The 22,238-nt window shown below is 38.9% G+C and overlaps 1 protein-coding gene across 4 annotated transcripts; it reads left to right on the top strand.

Moving 5' to 3' along the window:
* Positions 1 to 2,268: 2,268 nt before the first annotated feature.
* CCDC126 (coiled-coil domain containing 126) lies at positions 2,269 to 17,897 on the top strand. 4 transcript variants are annotated; one of them, XM_063410501.1, is made up of 4 exons: positions 2,269 to 2,348; positions 12,936 to 13,092; positions 13,714 to 14,117; positions 16,316 to 17,897. In XM_063410501.1, the coding sequence occupies exons 3-4, from the start codon at positions 13,880 to 13,882 to the stop codon at positions 16,495 to 16,497; spliced, it is 420 nt and encodes a 139-aa protein (XP_063266571.1). In that variant the 5' UTR covers positions 2,269 to 2,348; positions 12,936 to 13,092; positions 13,714 to 13,879; the 3' UTR covers positions 16,498 to 17,897. The 4 variants fall into 4 exon arrangements, with proteins under 4 accessions (XP_063266571.1, XP_063266587.1, XP_063266562.1 ...); XM_063410517.1 differs by lacking the exon at positions 2,269 to 2,348 and adding an exon at positions 2,368 to 2,785 and having other exon boundaries at positions 12,941 to 13,092; XM_063410492.1 differs by lacking the exon at positions 2,269 to 2,348 and adding an exon at positions 2,368 to 2,785.
* The last annotated feature ends 4,341 nt before the right edge of the window (positions 17,898 to 22,238 follow it).

Here is a 22,238-nt window from a genome sequence, read left to right as displayed (position 1 = left end):
AGAAAAAAATGGAATATGAAGCACCCACTGAAAATACATAATGGCTACACTAAAAAAACCCAAACAAAACCAAGTAGGGTAGGGAGGGAAAGGTCAGGAGAATACAGGACAGGAATGCCCTTTTTGTTAATGTGTATGTGATCTAGCTACAGTCCACATTGTGATTTCAGTTCCTGAGAGTTAAACTAGACCTGATGCACATATTCAAGTAATTTGCATTATTCCAACAAAATTTTTTCATTCCTGTTATCCTAAAATGTTCTGGCAATTAAACCTAAAATAAAAATGGCAGTTGCTGATACAAACATATATTTTTCAAAAATCTAATCAAATTTAAATTTTGCATTGAAAACTACAAGCTGCCTTCAACATTTTTTCCCATAACTTATCTGCCTTCATTGTTCTCTACAATGACTTCACCGTAGTTTCCTGGACCATAAAGCCAGTAATTATTTCATATTATATTTCAGCTTTCACTAGTTATTAGTAAGACTCCAAGGTTGATCTGGGTCTTTGGGAGCATCTCTCCTAAATGGAGGATAGTTTGAACACAGAAAACATCTAGAGATGGCCTAAAGGATACACTAACATGACATCATTACATGTTGTTCAAGCATGCCTTATAGAGGTTTTTCAAGAAATATTAATACACTGTTTTAATACAGTGTTAGCTTTAATGCAGTAGTAAATATAGAGTACTCAAAATTTTGGGAAAAAAATACACTTTGAGGGGAAAGATAGGCTCAGATCAGGCCCATTCCCTAAATTGAAAGGGTGTAAAAAACTGGTAAGGGATCAGGAAGGAGGAAAAATAGGAGTGGCAGTAAGGCAAGTGTAAAGTTGCATGTATTCTTATCTGCATATACAGATTATAGGATTAACTGGTTAAGCGAGGAGGCAGAAGCTGTGCTAATCACAAAGCATATTGATTAGTGTGCTGTTCTCTAGCCACTACCATTTAGCAGTTTAAACACATTAGAAGAGGAAATTCTTAATACATCTTTGAAAAGGACAGAGCAATAAAGATGCAAATTAAATTTAAAAAGACTGTCTACAGATAATGATTGGCAGGAGAGGAACGAAATAACATTGCAGCAGCAATCTAAATCTGTTGTTTTGTTTGGGTTATTTTTTGACAAGTAGTACAGAATGCTGCAACATACCTGCAATCCTGGGCTTTTATCCACCCCTTGAAATGATACCAAGAATATGATTACCCACAAATATAAGGACTATATGAATACTTTAAAGGTTTGATTTTCAGTGAAGAGAAACACTGTGCCTGATATTGTTTTGTCATATAGTTTTTACCACACATCTCAGATTCATCAGCTGACATAGCACCCTGCCAAGAGTTTTGTCTGTATGCTTAGGTCTAGGCCACTAACCACTGTGATATATCAATATCCTTTTTTAATGCTGATTTTTCCTGCATCTAACCTGTGCAGAATATGAAGGCTGAAGAGCGGGGAGAAGCCAGATGGCCTGTGACGCACACTGGAAGGGAGGGAGGGAGACGCACGCTGAAGGGATCGAGATAAGGTGACCAACAGGTACTTGTGAATGCTATCAACGCTGCAGCTGTTGGACCCGTTCTTTACTTTGCCCTCATGTTCACCTTTCCTTAACTGATACCAGCTTCGTCTAAACAGCACTATGCAGGAAGAGCCTGGGGTGACTCTCTAGCACAGTCCTGCACTCACAATGAATTTTATTTTGGTGATTATCACGGGGGGTTTATATACCACTCCAGCCATGAACAATCAGAGAATCGTTAGGGTTGGAAGGGACCTCTGGAGATCCCCTAGTTCAAAACCCCCTGCCAAGACAGGGTCACCTAGAGCAGGTGACAGGAATGTGTCCGGGTGGGTTTTCAATACCTCCAGAGAGGGAGACTCCATGACCCCCCTGGGCAGCCTGTTCCTCTACCACTCTCAACGCAAAGAATTTCTTCCTCACGTTGAGGTGGAACTTCTTGTGTTTTAGTTCACGGCCTTTGTCGCCGTACTGTCGCACCACCAAAAAGTCTGGCACGATCCTCTTGGCACTCGCCTTTGAGATATTTAAATACATTGAGGAGACCCCCCTCTCTGTCTTTTCTAGACGAAACGTGCCCAGTCCCCGTTCCACTGCCTAGAGCACGGATGAGGACAAATTCCCCGCGGAGCCGCGGACGCACCCGCCGCCCCCTCACGCCGCTGCCGCAGCTCCCTCCCGCCGCTGGGGGGCGGCCGCGGCGCCGGGCGGGGGGCGGGGCGCGTTCTGCGGCGGGGGCGGGGCTTCGGGCGCGCGGCGCGGGCGGAAGCGGCGCGCGGCGCGGGAGGAGGGAGCGGAGGCAGCGAGCGCAGGTAGCGCGGGGCGGCCGGCGGGGGGCGCTGCGCGGGGGCGCTCGGCCTCGGCCCCGGCAGAGCCCCGGAGCCGCGCCCTGGGCCGGGGCGGCGGGAGCGTGGGGGCCCGCCCCTCCGTCCGTCCGTCCGTCCGTCCGTCCGTCCGTCCGTCCGTCCGTCCGTCCGTCCGTCCGTCCGTCCGTCCGTGTTTTCACGGGCGACGTGCTGGGGTTGGCTGCATGCTCGGGCGGGACCGGGGTGGCGCAGGGTGGCTGCGGCTCTCCCGCACACGCGGATCCACACCGCGCCTGAGCGCCCTCCTTGGTCCGCCCCTCCTCCGTGAGCTGCGGGACAGGCTCGTCCTCCTCCGGGCTTCCTGCCCGGCGGGTCCCGGTGCCTGCGCGGCTCCGAGGCGGCGGTGGCGGTGTCGCTGCGGGCCCGCCGAGGGGCGCGGAGCGGTGAGTTGTGCTGGGGTCGGCGTTCCTTCGGCCGGGATCCGTGTCCCAGGGCGGTGGTGCAGTGTCCTTGGGTGCGGAGGAGCAAACGAGGGCTTTCTGGTTTCCTTCACCGTTAGCAGTGGTCTTCCAGTCTTAAGCTCTGACTGCAGTGACTCTGCAGGATCGAGGTCTTCTGCTGTAAGGACATAACTTCCGAAGAGGTAAAACGTGATTAGAGTGATGTGATGGAACTTGCAGGTAGAAAAAAGAAAATAATATTCAGGCAAAGGCAAGATCCTTAACAATGTCAGGTTAAGTGACCTTTGGGCAATAACAAGTCTGCATAAAAAACCCCAAAACAAACGGGTAAATATTTCACTGAAATTGGTCTTGGTGGTACTATTGAAGAAATGGGAAAAAGTAATACTGAACGAAGTCTGCACGATTTGAAACATTCAGTTTTAGGAGATTATAATATATGGAATTTCCTGACAGCAAAAGCTGCAGAATAACGTTTCCTTTTAACAGTATAATAAAATTGCTTTTATGTGTAACATCTGATGATGTTTTGACTGCACTTATCTTCGGTTAAGTTTATTTTGGTAAATATGTATAACATACTATCATCTCTACCTTGTTTGGGTAGCTCTGTTCATCATTCATTATCAATAAACTCTCTCTTTGGTTCCCTAATCTAACATGGTAGCATCCTGTAAATTCTCTTTCATGTCTCTTGTCATTTAAGATTCTGACACCAAGACTGGAGTGACTTTCTGTGTTTGTGTGCCACAAAACAAGCAGAGAGAATTTTTGTTCTATGCTATGACATGATGTGGAGTTTCCTTAGAACAGTTCAGATTGGGTTAACTAGTTCTTTTTGGTTGCTGTTTTAGGGTAGATTGTTTTGTTGTTTTGCTCCCTCAGTGGGTGAACTGGGGGCAGACAGATGTGGTTTTTCACAGAGAAAAGCGGTCTTTGTAGGAATTGCATCTTTTAATTTTAAGAGAACCCTCAGAATATGAATATGATGCACATCCTAGTACATGTGATGTGTCCTAACTGTATGCATGTGATTTGTCCTAACTGTAACATACTGTTAATTTTGGAACAAATGTAATGAATTGCTGTTTTACTCTCATGAGAATATCAGAGAAAAGAGGCAATATGAAGATAATATTAGATTGTGAGTAGCATCTTGTGGTAGTGTCGCAAGCAGTGTAATTGCAGTTTTAGACCAAATGTAGAAATATGTTGTTTTTCTTTGTTCCTGCTTTGACTGTAGATACGCATGTGTATAAAGCCTAAGTTATTCTAGCCTCTTTTTTTATTTTAGGTGTTAAAATATGTAGCTGTTTAATAGGTATTTTAGAGCTCCAGAGAATAAAGCAATTATGCTGGAATTCCTTTGGTCCTTTTTCCTAAGGTTTTTTACATTTGGAAGTAAAGGTACTTCCTTTCCTCCCCTCTCACCCCCCACCCCCCTTTTTCTTTTCAAGGCTTTTGTAGTATCTGCCTTTAGAGGCTCCTTTTGGCTGTTATCTCCTTGAAGGAGGCATTGGTATCAGCTAATCACAAATTGTGAGGTATCCTGGGGATTGGATGTCACTTAGCTGCTAAAAGTAAGATATTTCCCTTGGAGTTCATGATCACTTGTACTTTTTCCAAGAATGGTAAAGGGGACTAGTTCTTGCATCTTGCCTAAACTGTAAGTAGGATAAATGCATGCTGTCAGCTAGAGTTGTCAGCTGTGTAGTCAATGTATCTGAAGACTAGTAAGTGTCAAAAATAACCTTTTTCCAGTAGCTGTCAAAAATCTGTGAGGCTCTGTCACCCAAGTGAATCTGTTTTTCCTGGTACCGATTCACTGCTAAAATGTACTTTATATGCTATTTATTTTTTAACAACCTCTTTCACCTGTGATTGATAATTTGTGCCATTTTATGAGCTGGGTTTTCTCGACTGAGCATTATTAATAACAGGCTCTTATATTTTCTTCTATGGTTTACAAAAAAACTTTACAGACGTTACAAAAAATAGATATATTAGCATTTGGCTATGTAATTTAGAAGATTAATTTTGGATTCCTCAAAACTGAATGAGTACTTTTCCCATGTAAAATAGGGCCTGAACTAGAGGCCTGAAGAAGGGAATGTAAAGCTTATTCCAATTAAATTGTTTTCTTCAGTAATACTAAAGAAATAGGAGGCTAGTATTATATAAATAATCCAGTTAAATTTTTGGGTACGCTTTTGTTAATGTTAACAATAAAGTACTTTGCAGTGCACACCACTGAGGTGTTACAGTTACAGGATGCCATAATCCATTATTATGCTACGTTGAGCTGACAAGTCAGTCTAGAAATAAGATTGTGGAAGAAAGGGTACAGAATAAAAGAAAGCACTTGTCTTTAATATTTCCTCCCGTGTTATTTTTCTGAAATTTTCACCTGGGTCAGCCTGCTGGGAAGGAGCATGAATCCAAAGCCTTGTCTGTATTGCAGTTTTGCCATGGAAACATAGTTTTGGTGGACAAATTCATACTCAGTTTGAATTGTACAGGTTTCTTGAAGGAAAACCAGATGAGTTAAATTCTTCCTCTCTCCCCAGCGGAACAAGTCCTTTTTTTGTTGCCATTCTACAGGAACAGTGTTTGTGTGGTGCACTGTGTATACCTGTGTGAGCAGTGGCAATCTCCCCCATTGCAGCTGTCACTTCGTTGTCTCCTCCCTCCCCTCTTAATTCTCTTTAGTGACACCTGCCTTCCTTTTAGGTGTCTTTAAAACATTCAGTGAAAGTTCCTCTCTTAGCAGTAACCTACATGCATCATCTTGTAGGCTTGGCTCTCTGTAAAACTAGTCAAAATTAGCTAAATATTATCATCTCCTGAGGAGGTTTTGGAGTCTCGGGGGCTTAAGAAAGAGTGGTGCAAAGACAGATGTAAAATTTCACAAGGGAGTACTATGAGGGTACTTGTTATAGCCTGCAATTAATAAATTGCAGCAGTGTTGCAGAGAGATGAGAAGCCAAGAAAGTGCCTTGTGCTCTGTCATAAGTGACTCTTATTAAGGAGCAAGGGTCCTACACTGACCTGAATGGCAGCAATAAAGCATGAAGGGAAAATAGAGAAAGTGTCCCAGGGAAAATGAAGCTGAGATTTTTGTTTTTAATATTTTTTCACTATTATTATTTTTAAGAATCTGATACAGAGATGTAGAAATGTTTTGGGGTCCCAGATGGACCCAATGGGAGGAGGGGAAGTTCAGCAAGTGTAACATACTGTCCCTACTGATATACTGTCCCTATTGATATCTGCTTGCTTTAATTTTCTTCACAAGCCTTGCCAAGCCATTTCCCCTCTCAAAGTCTTGAATCTTGGCTGACTGCCCACAGGCAAGGAACAAAGAATTTCTGTTTTTAAATGGCTGGTTTATTTTAAAAGCATTCATTGGCAGTAATAGGCAAAATAAAGGGGGAAGGTGTTGAAAAAAAGATACTCTAAGGTACTTGAGGAGACTTCTTAGACACAGTGCAAAATGAAAATAATTATTGGTAGAAGGCATAAAACAAAAACGATTAAAATACGAATGCATGCATTTAAATAGAAACAGCTCTCCAGTATTTTTAAAATACTGACAAAAGGTAGTCTAGTGTTTGGGCTCTCAGATAATTTTATACCAGAGCCACTGTAAGCTTACTGTGTGGGTTTTCAAGTTGAAAGCTACATGTTTGTGCTCTCAATTCGAAGTTCATCTATGAGTTAATGGGTGCTGTTCTTAGAAGCCTGTAGGAGGTAAAACCATTCCTGGTTTAAGATATGTCTGAGGTTGTCCCAGCAGCTCGTTAGCAGCAACACTGTGTCTGTTTGATGAGCTGGGACCCATATGTCCGTTGGCTGCATTGAGAGACAGGAACTGTTGGCAGCACACAAGATTTTCTTATTTCTTTGTGGAAGAATAGGTATTTTTGGTAGTTACCCATTTTTGCTATTCCCTTAAACCTCATGTTTCTTTCATGTGGAATAGCCATTAAAGGTGTTCCCCAAAAGGCAGCTAGCAATAAGGCAAAAGGATATTTTTTTTTTTCAGTGTCCCAAGTTGCAAGTCTTGGGCATGTAGAAGCAGGGAATGAAGGAACACATGCTGTAAGAGAAGGTATAAAGATAGATGTCCTGGAAAAGACACAAAGGCAAATTACTTTGGCAGCATGCTCTGAAAGTGGTACAGACCTGCTAAAACCTGCAGCCCAGCAACCTTCATAAGTGATAGGGCAGCCTTTTCTGAGAGATGCCTTCTTACCTGTTCTCAAGATAGCAGCATATTTTATAGTACTGATATTTTCACTTGAGTCTAGCAGCTATTAATATAAATGGTCTCTTCTATCTACTCATCTATGGTGCAGTCTCAAAAGACCCTTGAGTTTCATCAGCACATTTAGGTGGGCTCTGTTAAGTCAGGCATTGATGAGGTTTTGTCAGTACAGTATCCTCTTTCCCCTCTCTGCTGTGATGTTTTTCTGTTCACCAAATTTTACAGCAGCAATAATAGGAATACTTGAAGTGCTGAGAGTAAACTTTATCAAAAGACAGCTGAAAGTGTTTTAACTTGTCTGGGAGCTGGCACTGCTGTTAAAGGTTGGTTCTGTGTAGAACATCCTGCTCTTTTGTGGCGCTGTGGAGCTGTCTGAGCGATCCTGATTAATGAACCTGGGAACCAAGGGACAGTGTTGGTCTGCAGCAGTCACCAGTATGGATGTGCTACAGGACAGTTGTTTATTGGCGTCTTCTTGAGAACTTGGGTACTCATAAAAATCTAAGGAGGAATGTGGTTCTTCCTTATACACCAGTTTTAATCAGGGCTCTGTGTTAAACACTTCACTTCTTTGGGCACCTGTTTGCCAGCTGTACCTCATGCAGATTGTTCATCTACTGCCAAACCAACAACCATCTAAGACTGCAAATTACCAGAGTACAAACATCATATTTGGCATTCCAAAAAGTCTCAGAGTGTGAGCTCCTGGGCTTCTAGATGCTTATTCCGTTGTCTCAGTCTTCTAAAATTAATTGACTAGTGAATATATCCTGTGCTGTTTTGGTGGGTGTCAGTCATTCTTTAGACTTCTCTTTTTATTTCTTCACAGAAGTGACTGAGAGTTTTCCAAAAAACATAGAACCAACCTGTCTGCTCTCAGAATGGTCAGCATGATTGATTCCTATTAGCTGAGTGATGCTCAAAGTTTTCTGTTGAAAAATTAGAAAACTAAATACTTTGGAGGACAGAGGTAAATAGGCCAGAGGGTGCACTCTGGAAATAGATGCAAAAAGGGGGAAAATAATGGAATGGAGCTTGATGCTACTGTGGAAATTTTTTCCTGGTATTCTATAATGTGATTCTTGTCTTCCTGAAATGTTTGTTAGCTATTGCAATGAGGTATCACTCTGGATATTTACAGGCAGTTTAGTGTTTACTGATACAGTACCCTCTCTGTACTGAGGGATGTTTGTTGCCATGAATTTAATGGTAATTTCTTGTACAGATGTAATTTCTGTATGGTAATTTTAAATCGTTAATAATTTCATAAACTTTTTGTGCTCCTACTGAGATTGTAATAAATTCCAATTTTGTACTGTACGGTTATTTTATAGTAATTATTAATATCAGCTTTTGTTTGTACTGCCATGATTTCTGTCTGCTGTCTGTTCTATTACAAGATTTTTTTCCACTTCCTCTTTAATTGGATGCACACTTCTATGACTGTATATGGCTTTTTTTTTTTTTTAAGCTCTGTCTAGATAAATGACTTCTTTCTATGCAATTAATATCTGGTTGCAAAGCCAGATCTGCTCTTGAATGCACAGTGTCATGTTGTTGTTGATATAACTTGAAAGTGAGGAACAGATAAATATTGTGGTAGTAAGTAATAGATTGAGTAGAATTCGCACTTATCAAGCCTACTTTCCCAATAAATGAGTTAGAGACCTATTTAGGTCTCCAGAGTATCACTGAGGAACTACTGCCTTAGTATTTGAGATTCTGTCTTTCAATATACATGACCAAAGAGGTGGACTGTATGTTAACAGTATTCTTTTCACTGCATTTTTATATGGTTTATTCTTAAAAATAGTTTTGATCTTTAAATCAAATGGGTTTCTTTTAGGCTTTGGTTTTCTGTATTCTTTGCATCTGCAAACTGCTTATTAATAACTACTAAAAATACCTGATAGACCTGCTACTTTATTTTTCTCTTACAAGTAGTTACTGTCATCTCTCCTGTACATTTTTCAAAACTAGAAGGTACATAAATCATCTCTGCAGGACAGGTTTAAATTTGCCCTACAACCATTTCTAGTGGTTTAGGAAGGCTGGAGTCTCTTGGGCAGGCTAGAAAAATGATGATGAATGTGTGCCAGTCTCTCATGAGCTGATTGACTGGCAGAAGTGGCAGTGCTGTAAGATGCAATAAGCTTTTAAGGATTTAGGTATGCCTTGTTTCCTTGATAACCTGAGGTTGTTTCAGGGCATGTATGAGGCATTCCTTTGTGTTATAGACTGTTTCATTTTTGTGTGGTATGTTAATATAATCTCTTGGTTTTTCTGGGAATGAGTAAAGCAGAATCTGAGGAAGAGTGCAACAAATTTTGAGAGGGATGTTTTGTAAGTATGGACTGGTTTCCATGGAGAAGGGTCAGTATTCAAACTGAAGTCTGATGCTGGTTAAGTAGTAGTTAAGTATAACCTTGCTCTATTATGGAATACATAATGCATTTTCTGTAGCTCTTTCTTTCCCTTTGCTCCTTTTGTTTCATGCAGTCAATAATATAATATAATAATAATAATAATATAATGACTGATTTTGAAATAACAAGTATGCAGGATAGAGACATGATTTTATTTTGAAGTGGATGAGTGCCTTAGTTTGTTGTTTTTATTTCCAGATGGATGTCAGTGTTATGGTATGACTGGACAAAGTTATATCCACATTGTTAGGTTTTGGCAGTACTTTTCTTAGACAATCAGCAGTGGCAAGAGTGAAGAAAACCAAACTCTTTATATGTACATGAAAGGCAAACCTAGTGTTAGATCATCATTCAGGAATTGGTTGTACCTTCAAGTTCTAACGTTGCTTCTGGCTTGGGCTTGTAACTTTCAGAATAATTTAAATATGCATGCTGATTTAAAGTACTTTGGAAAACTAGCACTGAAATTGGTTACTTTAGGCTGTTTATTGAAAGGATTATGTGGAAGACATTCTCTTCTTCATGGATTCTTGGATTGCCGTTTTGCCTACAGTCAACTCAGGGGTTTTGTTTGATTTGGGCTTGTTTTGTTGAATATTTTGTTTTGTTTTGGGTTTGTTGGTTTGGGGTTTTGTTTCTTTTCTTTCCATCCTCAGATTATCAATTTTTTCTGGTTGTACTCCTTCATCTTCATGGTTGTCTTCCTTTTGTCTCAGTCTCCATGATCGGAGATGATAGGAATTGCAAAAAGGTTTAGCTCTGATGCACCCTTTTTTCCTGTTGCTCTCTGCAGTGCTTTGCCTTTGCTACAAAAGTCCCTCAGCTGCAGTTAGGAGAGTGGTATGCCAGCATTTCTATCCAGGATAAATCAGTGTGAAGAGGAAGTCTCAGCTTCCTTTTTTTTCCTGCTCAGGGAGGATATCCAACTCAGCATATTGTGTGCTGTGAGAGAATGAGGGAGAATAACGATCACAAGAGGCAGTGTACCTTCCTTCATGTGTGCTGTTATCTTATGGGATACTACCTCTGGTTTACTGAAAACAAAGGTCCATTCTGAGTCCCAAGTTTTGTTGAAACTATAATGTTCTTGTAGAGAAGTGCTGACCCTTCTGGGCAATAAAAGGTTCAAGAATATTCCGATCCATCCATTTTACTGTGCTATTTCCTTCCTAATATGTGTGCCTGCTCCAATACTCTTTTTTTCTTACTTCCAAATCATGTGGGTATAAGCTTTTTTTTGGTTGGTTGGTGGGGTTTTCATTTGTTTGTTTGTTTCTTTGGTTTTTTGCTGTGTTACCCCAGGAGTCTTGCAGGGAGTCACTAGAAATGCATGCATTTCAGGGGGAAAGAGGAGACCAAATCTCCAGAACTTTGAGATTACACTGGAATTCATGAAGGGGGAATGGCCTTTAAAAAACTGTAGGAAAAGTGGCAAGTACAGATAGTTCCCTCCATTTTGGTATACCTTGCTCCCAGTTCCTTGCCTCATGTCGGTATGTGCGTGTTATGCAATTTCCCAGCAGGTTAAGTCCTTGATTTCCATTAGTTTCAGTAGTCAGCGTGTGCACTGTGAATCAGATACACATGGCGATGGCCCAGTCTGCAATTCCTGCTGCTGCTTGGCAGGAGTTTATTCAATCTCTTCCTCTTGGCTAGACCTCTTATCCTGGCTTGTGGTCTTATTTACAGTGTGATGGCAGAGTTATTTCTACTCCAAAGGGCTGTAGTGATATTGTCTAAGTGCTTCAGGGGGAGATATGGCTGGAGATCTGTGGAGAGCTGAACTAAATTTAAGTTTTGCAAGAGCTATCTGTTCTTTTCAGTCTTCTTTTTTTTTTTCTTTTTTTCTTTTTTTTTTTAATAGAGGTAGAGACTTTTGGGAATGGGGTTTGAAACTTACAGTCTCTTCTTGAGAGATACTGTTTGGTCTTCTGAGTCATCACATGAATACTCTTCTCCAGGACCTCATAAAGTTTTCCACCATATTTGATACTCTTCAGAGATTATGTGAACACATAATGATGTGAGTGCAGTTTATTCTTTAAAGTCTGAGTGCAGAGCCGTGGATTTGGCAAAGAGCTAGGGAAAAGGAGTTTGGTTAGTGCATGTTTCGGGAAGATCTGTTTCAGGAAATCTTAAACCACACAATTCCAGATAATCATGCTGTGGAATGTAAGTTTTTACTGTTTTCCCACTTATTTTATGTACTTAAGACAAATCAGTATCTTAAAACAGTTTTGGGGGGATAAGCACATACCTTGAACAAAGGACATCGCACTGCATTTACAGTGGGAGTTCAAATTACTGCATTGGCTGTCTGTCCTGGTGCTGGTCATACCCCAGAGTGGAGGGTGAGCTGTTCCTCGTTCAGTGACTTGGGATTGCCACTTGCAGCAGTGCAGGAAGAGTTTTTGTACTGGCAGTGGCTACCATGGGGCATTTTACACACAGCTGGTTGTTACTTTACGGCAGCTTTGGTGTCCAAGTCCCAATGTTGCCCCTGCCTTGGGTTAATCATTTTCAGAATGATTTAGATATGCGTGTTGATTTTAGAGCACTTCAAAAATGTGCCACTTGAATCAGGCACGCTGGCTCGCCTGTGGAGAGGATTATCTGAAGAGTGAAGGTGAAGGGTAAGCCACAAGCAGGGCTCGGCGTCCTGCTGGCAGTGACACTTGTGCTGGCAGCAGACAGCGGGGTGTGGGCACAAGGCTGATGGAACTGGACAGGGGAGGGGATGAAAAGTGCCAGGGAGGCAGAGTTAGGTTTGGATGAGAGCTCAGCAGCACGAGAAACTCCGTCTCAATATTCTGATACAAACCGAGGCGAAAGTGCCACTACAGAAAGTCTGGTGAGGAGCTCTATTACATGCTTAATTTCAGAGTAAAAAGTGCTTGTGTCAGGTAGTATGGAGGGAAGAACTGGGAATAGTGAGGAAAAATGTAACTATTGTGTAAAATGAGTAGCATTATCTGGATGATATTAAACAATAGAAATTCTCTTTTAATAAAGTATTGAATAATTAAGAGTATTGTCAGAGATGGATGAAGAATGAGAAATCCGAGGTATACACATGGAAAGAGTCTAAAAATGTAGGATCTATTTGAGGGGTAAAAATCAGTAAGAGAATGATGCCTATGTAAATATATAAGTGTGTACATATTTGATGAATCCAGAACATCGGTTGTCACTGTCTTATAACACAAGAAGGAGATGCTGAGTGAGATTCTTACCAAGCTTTCTTTTAAAAGTATGTTGAAGTCAGCATTATGCATTCATAATGAAATGGACAGTAGTTCCCTAACTAGTACTTAAAGTTAGGTTTGAAAATGTAGTTCTGTTTTAAAAGCATGTAGCTTGAAGCCTTCAGCTGCAACTACTCCACAAGTAAATGAAGGTATCTTCACTTTTTGTTTAAATCTTTCTTCTTTTTTCGCAGTACAGAGATCCCTGAAGATGTGTGGCTCAAACTGTATGAACAACATAGAGTTGCTTCAAGCTGTATGAACATTTGTTATTTAACTGCTGAAGCTTTTCTATCATTTGATTTCCTCCTGAAGCCTTAATCTGTTGAAGGATCAGAATTGGGTACTATGGTAAGACGTTTTTTAAAGTTGAAGTAAAATGCTTAAGTGCAATGTGCCAATTTATTTTGGTTTTATCTCTTTATTCAATAGTAAGACACCAAAACAAATAAGAAACTTAATGGTGTACAAACCAGGAGAGGAAACTTTGAGCTAGTTAACCAACCAGAAAATATCCTTCCATGTGTTGTCTGTTCACACTTGCTCTGTGCTACAAAGAGAAGAATAAGAATCAAATTAATCATTTCACAAGATTTTGTATATAGATGTATGTGTATAACTCATCACAATGCTGTACAGAAATGTTACACAGTTCTCTTCTAGATACTGCATTTTCTTTCTAATGCATTTGGGTTTAATGTCAGTTTAAATCCCAGTATTTAAAACACTTAAGGTGCTTTGTGGAAGCACAGAAATTTTGATTTTTGGAGAATAAAAATCGGTAAAAATAGGAAGAGGAAACCCTGTAAATATCACTGAAGATGAGAAGGAAACATTACTAAACCTCTAAGCAGATAAAAAAACTTGTCTGCTAGATGATGCAATAGTACTGTATTTGGAAACTGATACTTGTTCTTGATCTCAACAACTATAGCAGTTTTGAGTAACCAAGTGGTACTTTACAAATTTCAGGAATCAAGACCAGCTAAAACATGAGAAGATATATTGAAGATGATCCAGCCAGAAGATTTTTCACTTCATAGGAATACTATTTTTGTTTAATATGTAATATAATTTGACAAAGCCTAAATCAGTTACTTTTCTTGAAATTAGGACGTGCCTGTGGCCTTCATCAGAAATGTTTCTAACATTTTCAAGAAAAAATATGTCCCAGAAACTGAGTATGTTTTTACTAGTCTTTGGAATCATTTGGGGTTTGATGTTGCTACGCTACACTTTTCAGTACCCAAGACGCCAAAGCAGCGCCGAGTTGCGTGGACAGATATTAGATCTCAGTAAAAGATATGTCAAAGCACTGGCAGAAGAAAATAAAAACCTAATGAATGGTGGTGGTGGAGCCTCTATGTCAGGATATGGTAAGAGGAAAAAAGCCATACTAGTTACTTGAATATATATTTTTTCTGGAAATTGTAAAGTTATAAATTTTCTCTTTTTTTTTAAGTAGTAAATGCTCTTCAGCAGAAAAAAGCCTCTCTGTATTAACTGATTTGATTTTAATTTATTCAGTGAAGTTGAAAATTAAGATGAGTTGCAGAATCAAGCTTCATACATGAAATTTTTGCTTTCCAGGATTTTTTTTTAGATATCTTCAGGTACAGTAATGCAGTTACTTAGAAATAACAGCACATTTGTTTTTTTCTGAATATTCAGCTATTGAGGAATAAGCACGTGCCTGATACAGGGAAAAGTTTTATATTAAGTCATTTCAACCTTCTGGATTCTTCTAGTACTTCATTGCCAACTTCCTGCTTTTATTTCTTGAATTTTCTTCTCTTTAAAAATGCAATGAAAAGGCAACATACTAGTTGAGTTTGCAGTCTGGAGACTGCAAGGCAATTATGAATGTGGCAGAATCTCCCCTTGTTTTAGAAGTAGCCATAAGAGATAAGGTTCCTTGTCTTGCAAGCTGTAATACTCGGTGCATCATATCTCTGATATCTTCTGAAATATTGAAAAGATAACTAAAAATGTTTATTTTAAAAACTAGAATCTCAAAATATGTATAGTAGTTAACTTTGATCCCCTTAAGGTTTCCGTAAATGCCTCTGCCTGTTGTAGGATGCCTTTTGTAGGCATTTGGTAAGAGTGCAAGCAGCAAAAATGTGTCAAGTCATTTTGCTGCTGGTAAGGAAGAAGGAGGCAAGTCTGTGATGACAAGATGTGCAGGAGCAACCCAAGGGGAGTAGGACAGTAAAAAGTGTTTAAACCTTTCATCCTTTCATTCCTAAAATTAATTTTTATGACAGTAAGATGCTGTCTTCTCTTTTCTTCCTTGTGTTCTTCTCCCACCTTTTGTTTTTGTTATCAAGGACTTCCTTCCTTAAGTATGTAATTACATTTTTGTCATTTAAAAAAACTGAAAAATCCTTGTGTAGTGCAGCTTTTGCCTACTCTGTAAGTCTTACAATTATTTCCAAATAAGACTTGTCTTCTGTGGTTTTGCCTGAAGTTTAATATAAATTTAAGTCATTGCTTGATCTACCTGCTGATCATCAGAACTAAAACTTGACAATTCCCTCCCTCAGATGTTGAGCACAAAATGATACTACAGAGTATATGACCCACCCTCTGTTATTGACAGCAGACCCTGCTCTGGCTTGAATTGTTAAGCACTTTTTTATTTTTTCAAAGTTAAATTACTGAATAAGAACAAGTTAATTTTAGAGGGAGGTATTTACTTTTTTAAAAATTTAATTTACTACTAATTTTGAAGTTTATCTCTTTTACTCCTTTTTTTTCAATTTGATGCCTGTGATCTTTGTCCCCAATCTTTCTGCTTAGTTAAGAACTGATTAGAGGGCTGAGGGCAGAGAGAGAGTTTGTAGATATCTTCATATGTAGGGGGAATCTTAACGCCTTTAAAGCCTGGTAAGTTTCTTGATGTTTTTCAAATCTGAAAGAAGATGGTGATTGGCAACAGCATAAACAGTTTTTTGACAGTTTTTTGTTGAAAGATGTTACTGGTTTTGTGTTCCAGAACATGAGAATTTTTTTACCATCTTCCTCTTATTTTTCAGTCAATAAAGATATAAACAGATTTTTTTACCCCAGCTTTATAGCTTACATAAAAAGCAATAAGATACCTTCTAATAACAGCTTTACTATGGGCTAAGTCTGTCTTTTAGGGGAAAGCTATTAACTACCTATTTTATGCTGGAAAGTATTTAGATATATTCTCTTGTATCCTAGGCTAAAAGATGACATAGCTGAGTATTCCGGTGCTGTTGTCTGGATGAAATTTGAAATAATACCTTTGAAGAGTCACTTCTAATGTTCCATCTTGTGTTTTTGTTCTTACACTCTAATATTTAATTGGCTGCCTTCACAGTTGCCTGTTATGGTGGTACCTCCCTTCCCTAAAATAACAAAGAAGTGTTATTAAAGAAAAATCAAGCAGCTATTTCATTCTGTCCTTCTGTACCAATCTGCACTTCTTTTCAAGAAGTGTGGTAGGGAGGATAGCAAGTCTTAAGATGGGAATATGTTGAAATAGCAGTTCTTTTCCACACAGCCGAAACAACAGGCTGTAATTTGTTTTTTCCTTTATCTTCAGCTGATCTTAAGAGAACTATTGCTGTTCTTCTGGATGACATCTTACAACGCCTCGTGAAATTGGAGAACAAGGTTGATTACATCGTTGTGAATGGCTCAGCAACAAATACCACCAATGGAACTAACCATCAGGTGCCAGTGACTTCAAATAAACGTGTAAAGCCAGCAAGCAACATTAGATAGCAAACAGGGCCATTTTGTGTTGCTACATCATCGATGGATAATATTTAAGATAAGCTTTTTGTCTCTGGCTAGGGCAAAGCAGTAGCTGACTCTAAACTATTGTATTCTACAATGTGCTTGGATCTGTGTAGGCCTAACATGCTTAGGTTCTCAAAGCATTATTTCATTGCCTTTGAGCAGTGCTTCTGAAGTGATCTTTGTTGTCTCTAAAGATATTTTGATATGATTTGATGTAATAGGCTGTTGGATAATAACAATACGTGGAAAGCAACGGGAAACTTAGAGGTAGGTTTCTAAATCTATTTATTTAAGTATGAATATAACATATCTTTTGAATAGGTGAGCAATATTGTAGCTTATTCATTTTTTGTGATCTGCATTAAGCCAAGGTAACTGAGGAAAATGTGTTGCTAAACAGATGTTAGAAGATGTGTGCACTTAAAATATTTTCTTACTTATTTACTAAAACAATATTAAATTGAGGATAGCATTGGTGGTAATATTTTAAAATTGTGACCCAAAGAATGTCTTTATTTGCACTATCTGTCAGAATAGTTAAAGAGAATTTACTGTATATTTAAGGAAACTTATTATAATAGGAAAACATTCTAGGTAGTAACACTGTCCAGGTTTATATTTATGCCAGAGATAGGGCAGTTAGATTGTCAAAAGCAAATCATCATCTGTGATATCTTAGAGGAGTATTTCTTAAAAAGATATTTAAGTGTATGTATTTTGTAATTGCACATAAAATTATTTAAGTGTTGGAAATAAGTTTTGGATATGTGAATACAGTTTATTTTTTTCATTGCTGTTTGTTTTTAACATTTTAATGCCTTGCAGTTTGTGTTTAGTGTAGCACACCATCTCCCTGGATTGCTTTCTTGATCAGAAGGAAGAGCAATGAAGGGAATCAAGGCATCTCTGCATTTACCAGAGGTATATGTACTAAGGGTGTCTAATCATGGAATATTTGAGAGCTAAGGTAATGTTTGCCTTATGTCTAAGTCAGCCTTACAGCAAAGCGAATTGCATGCAGTGTGGGTGCACTGTATCTCAAATGTTACTGAAATCATATTAAAGTGCCACTGTTCTTGAAACTGTACTGAATGTTTGGGGGGGGACGGAATGTTCAGGGACTTCTGCCAAAAGTGTCCTGTAAGTGAGGTTTTGGGCATGAGTAAAACTGGAGGTGCTGGGTGATATACCAGGCAAAGTGATGTGGTTTTTTTCCTTTCTTCTGTTTCCCTGCTGATATTCTTGATGGTTATAAAGGAAAATACAATTGCAATCTTAGTTGGTACTTAGTATCCAGATGATTTCTTTTGTCACATTGTGTGTAAACATGTACTCACTTCAATGCAGAAAGAGAAAAATAAATTTTTAATTGTACTTGTAAATGTTCCTGGGTTTGCTTGCTTGTTTGTTGTTACGGTTTTTTTGTGATTAAATGGTCTTGTCATTCTTGCTACATGTTCTCCATCAGCTTCTGGCTTGGAGAATTTTATATCTCTGAGTTTTAGTGGTACCCTTTCTGGTAGTCTTCCTTCCTAGTCACTGAGTTCTTTTGGTCTTGAAATTTTAATGCCCTGAAACTTCTCAGGTTAGAGGTGAGGGGAGAAAGAAATAAAAATAAAAGAATTGACTTGGATATTTAATGATGAAGACGTCACTGTTTAATATAAAAGTAAAGAAGATATGTGCAGAACTTATTTTGAACCTGCAGATTGACAACATGAAGATACATAGACAGATTGATTGATTGATTGATTTTTATATCCATCTGTCTGGTTTATTTCCTAGGTACTTGATTGTTATGAACCAAAACCTTTGTGCTATAAACACACAATTATTTTCAGAGTGGCAAAACTAAACTGAAGATGTGCAGACCAAGGTAAAAAAGGGTAAGGAAGGGATAAAGGGAGGGTCTCAGCTGACTTTCCTTTTAGGAATAGTAGTAAGAAAACATCTGCATGTTCTAGCCTGCAGCCTCCTATATAGGACATGTGAGAGGTGTGGCAGCCCTACGAAGTCGTGTAAAGAGCCCAAGGGCTTTGTGAAGAAGAAGCAAGAGAGAGGCTACAAATTACCCCAGGTCCAAAGTGCTTGATAGTATCACAGCATTTGGTTGTGTTGCCAAGCATATTTTTTCTTTCTGAGGAACACTGAAGTAGTATTTCTGCTGTGCTACAAGTTTTATGATGCAGCTGTGTATTTTGCATTTCAGATGACACCACAAAGCCCCCCCAAGTGACTTCATTCAAGTTATGTTTGTATGGAATCTCCTTATGGTTGGCTGGTTCTTAGGCTGGATGGGGTTTGGGGTCTTATTTCCTTTTCTTTCTCCTCCTTCTGTTTTTTGGAAGGCAGGAGGACATATAACCTCTCTTATATAAAAACCTGCTGATTTGGAGGATGGGGGGAGTATTTTGGTTTTGTTCTTGAAATCTTTTGGTAAATTAGGAGACTTGAATTTTCCCAGCTGTAATTTGCCTCATGAGTGTTTATCAGCTGATTTCACTAGGTAATTGGCAGTACTTCTGTGCCTCTGAGTGATTGCTTAATGTAGGTAGCAAAAAAATGTTCAAGATCCACTTCCAAACAAAAGTTCTAATGAAGAAAAATGGAAAGAGAAGAGTGTGTATTGATTGCTGTCTAAATAGACAGAATCACCAAAGGTCTCAATACAGTCCTCAAGTTCTACAATTATATACCTGGCAGGCAAAAATCTTGGGGAAATTGTCTTTATTCTCTTGTCCCTTCTGTTGCTTTTCTCATCCAAATAAATAGTTTTGCATCTCTGCATAGTAATCTTAATGTAATGAAGATATCCAAACATTTTCTCACAATTGTATGTGAGGAGGAAGTACTGAGTGGTTCCACATTAAAGAACTTCTGAGATGAGTGGATGGACAGACCCTCTTCTGAAACACACTGAAACAGCTGTTAACAAGCTGCCTATACACTGTTAAGATCACAGAAGTTTGCTGATCTGTTTTAAATGAAATAATTTTTAAAATACAGAAACATGGCCCAGGATATACCGGTTCTTATATTTAGTGTGTTGAAACATCAGTATCCTTGTCACCCAGTATTGTGCATCACATAGTGCACAGTTGTCTGGTTTTCCAAGTAAGTGCTAAATCCTTGTTTTTCAATAACACAATCATTTAAAGAAGCTGACTAGATAGATCTGAATTCTAACTTAAAATGTTTGCTAATGCAGAGGTTTCCAAACTGCATCATGTTTGTGATGTGTGCAAGTTGCTTTAGCAACCAAACACCTCCTGTGCAAGTACATGTTCTGAGGGTATTTGCTGCTGTCACAGCCTTTGTTTGTGGGAATGCAGAAGTAGAGTAAATTTGAGAACCTCTATCAAGAAGTTACTTAAATTGCGTAAAATTTAACATCCCAGTTTATTACATTTTCATGAAAACCTTTTAATTCCTAAAAATACACTGAGTAGTTGAATGAGCTGAATGTCTAAAACATTCTTATGTAAAATTGGTGTGGTATTTTTGAAGGTGATACAGAATGTCAATTAACAATTAATCCTAATATGACCCTCCTCACCTAATGATTGTGCTCTTTATTTATTTTGTACTTTACAAAACAAAGAGTCTCCTATTCTTGGGGTTCAGTTTAGTGTGTTTGATAGCATGCCACCTTCAAAGGCAAGAGCAAAATGGGAGACTTCCATCTATAGCAGCCAAAAAAGTGAGTTAGACTTTCGCTATGTTTTTCATGTGGAGAAGGCTAGTACTGAATGGATATTTCAGTAATCTCAGTTTGTTAGGAATGATGCACATAGGCATTTGAAAGTATCCTTTAGGTTATTAAAATGAAGCCCAATTTAAAAAACATTCACATTACATACATTCATAGAATCACATCTCTTAAGCACCAGTGGCATCATGTGCTGCTTAATAATCTTATCTCTAAGTGATCTTAATTACTACAAGTTTCCTAACTGTGTTTATCAGTACCTCCAGCAAAAACCTTTCATTATTAATTGATCCTTGCTTGCACATGAGCTTCCATATTCCCTGTGGCATTCATCAACTTACTTTGTCAGTTGGTGTCAAATTGGGTTCCGTTTTTCTGATAGCAAAACAGAAGAAAAACATACTGACATTTTTAAATACTGTAAACTAGGTTTAATAATACACAAATGAATTTTTATTGTAGCATAGTCTATGGTCATGGTTAGAAGTTTATAAAAGTGAGTACTGTTTGCATTTGCTTTTAAGTATATCGGGATATTGATAACACATGTGGAGGGGGAAAACAATATGACAGAAACTGTTTCTGTTATGCTTTATGCCACATAAATTCTTCTCATTTTCAGAAGAGCTAACCAGACAGTCATTGACCAGATCCATAGAAATAGAATGACTGACTACTGCTTCAAAATGATGACTTGAGGTCTAAAATATTCAAACAGGTTCTTCCTAAATTCATTATTTTTGCATTAGTGAAGTAGCTATCTTCAATTTATAGATGTTTCACTGAGAATAATTTTAAGCACTTGTCAAACTTGTAAGGGTTTTAAAAATTTTAAAGGGTCTCACATTTTATTGTTAACAGAGGGTGTTGAGAGAGACTGTCAACACCCTGTGAAACATGAAGCTGTTGCCTTGGATGTGTAGGCAGCACCTTAGGTCTCACAGAGCTGTACTGTAAGTATGTGTCCATATGTTCAACCCACTTTGATGTGTTCAGAGATCTTGGGCCAGCAGTATCCGTATGCTACATCACAACTACAGGAGGTAAAACATGCCATCTGGATTCCTCTTCCTTTTACTTAACCTAAGTGTCATGGCTTCTTCACAATAGCAGAAAGCCTTCTTTTTTTCCTCCCCTGCTATTCAAAATTATTTGGTAGTTTACAAAGAAAAAAAAAATCTGTTTTGAGTAGTCTTTAATGAATTTTATTTTGCATGTCTATTAACAATCTTCTAGAAGGGATGAGAGACAGGAATTGTTTTTTGAAATTCAAAATGTATTCCAATACTCATGATATGACAGTAAAAAGAGAATGTTTGAGATACCTTTGTTAGCTAAGAACCCCATTTCTGAGTTACAAAGTACCTTTTATATCTGTTCCCAAGTAAGCCTACTGATCCAGATTTGGATCCAAGCAGCTCTTAGAAGGGGGGTCTTATTAGCACTGGGTGCTAGTAAACTGAACACTCTCTGTATTGCAAAATACTTGCTGTGATCAAATCCAGGAAAAAAATCCCCAATGTTTTTATGGGAAGTAGTTAATAAGATAGATGCCTCACAAAAAACCCCAAAATACTTGATTTCCTACTCCCAGTAAGTTCTCACTGGCTGTTCATGCATAAACACTGATGTGAGTGACATATCGACTAGCATTTGTACCCCTCACTGAAAGCTGCCTTATTAAGAAATCTGGCCCTTCTCTCTAAACCAAGCTGTATTTCAGAGGACTGTTTTTAACAAAGAATTTGCACAGATGAGACACAGCAACTCATGACACAGGAGCTCTGCTCATTCTGTGTGAACCAGGCTTGCCAGAGCTCTTCCCCCCAACACACACCTCCCCCTTTACTGGCAGTGCTGGGATCTCTGGCACCAGCAAAATGTGCATACAGATAAGGTATCTCAGAGATCTTCAGTTTTGTGTAGCTCCTGTGGAGCAGTGTGTTCCTCAGTATGTTCAAACCCTCTGTCTGCAGAGCTTCTAGTCCTGCTTTCAAGGTCCCCTTTCACCCAT

The sequence above is a fragment of the Prinia subflava genome, chromosome 1, assembly GCF_021018805.1.
Source record: "Prinia subflava isolate CZ2003 ecotype Zambia chromosome 1, Cam_Psub_1.2, whole genome shotgun sequence".
Taxonomy (NCBI): domain Eukaryota; kingdom Metazoa; phylum Chordata; class Aves; order Passeriformes; family Cisticolidae; genus Prinia; species Prinia subflava.
Note: the sequence above shows the minus strand (reverse complement) of the source record. Positions and strands in the feature narration are given on the sequence as shown.

Excerpts from the sequence above, each read along its gene's own strand:
- CCDC126 (XM_063410501.1), top strand. The coding sequence starts at position 13,880 with ATGTTTCTAACATTTTCAAGAAAAAATATGTCCCAGAAACTGAGTATG. Across the intron at positions 14,118-16,315 it reads AGCCTCTATGTCAGGATATG|CTGATCTTAAGAGAACTATT; the intron begins GTAAGAGGAAAA and ends CTTTATCTTCAG.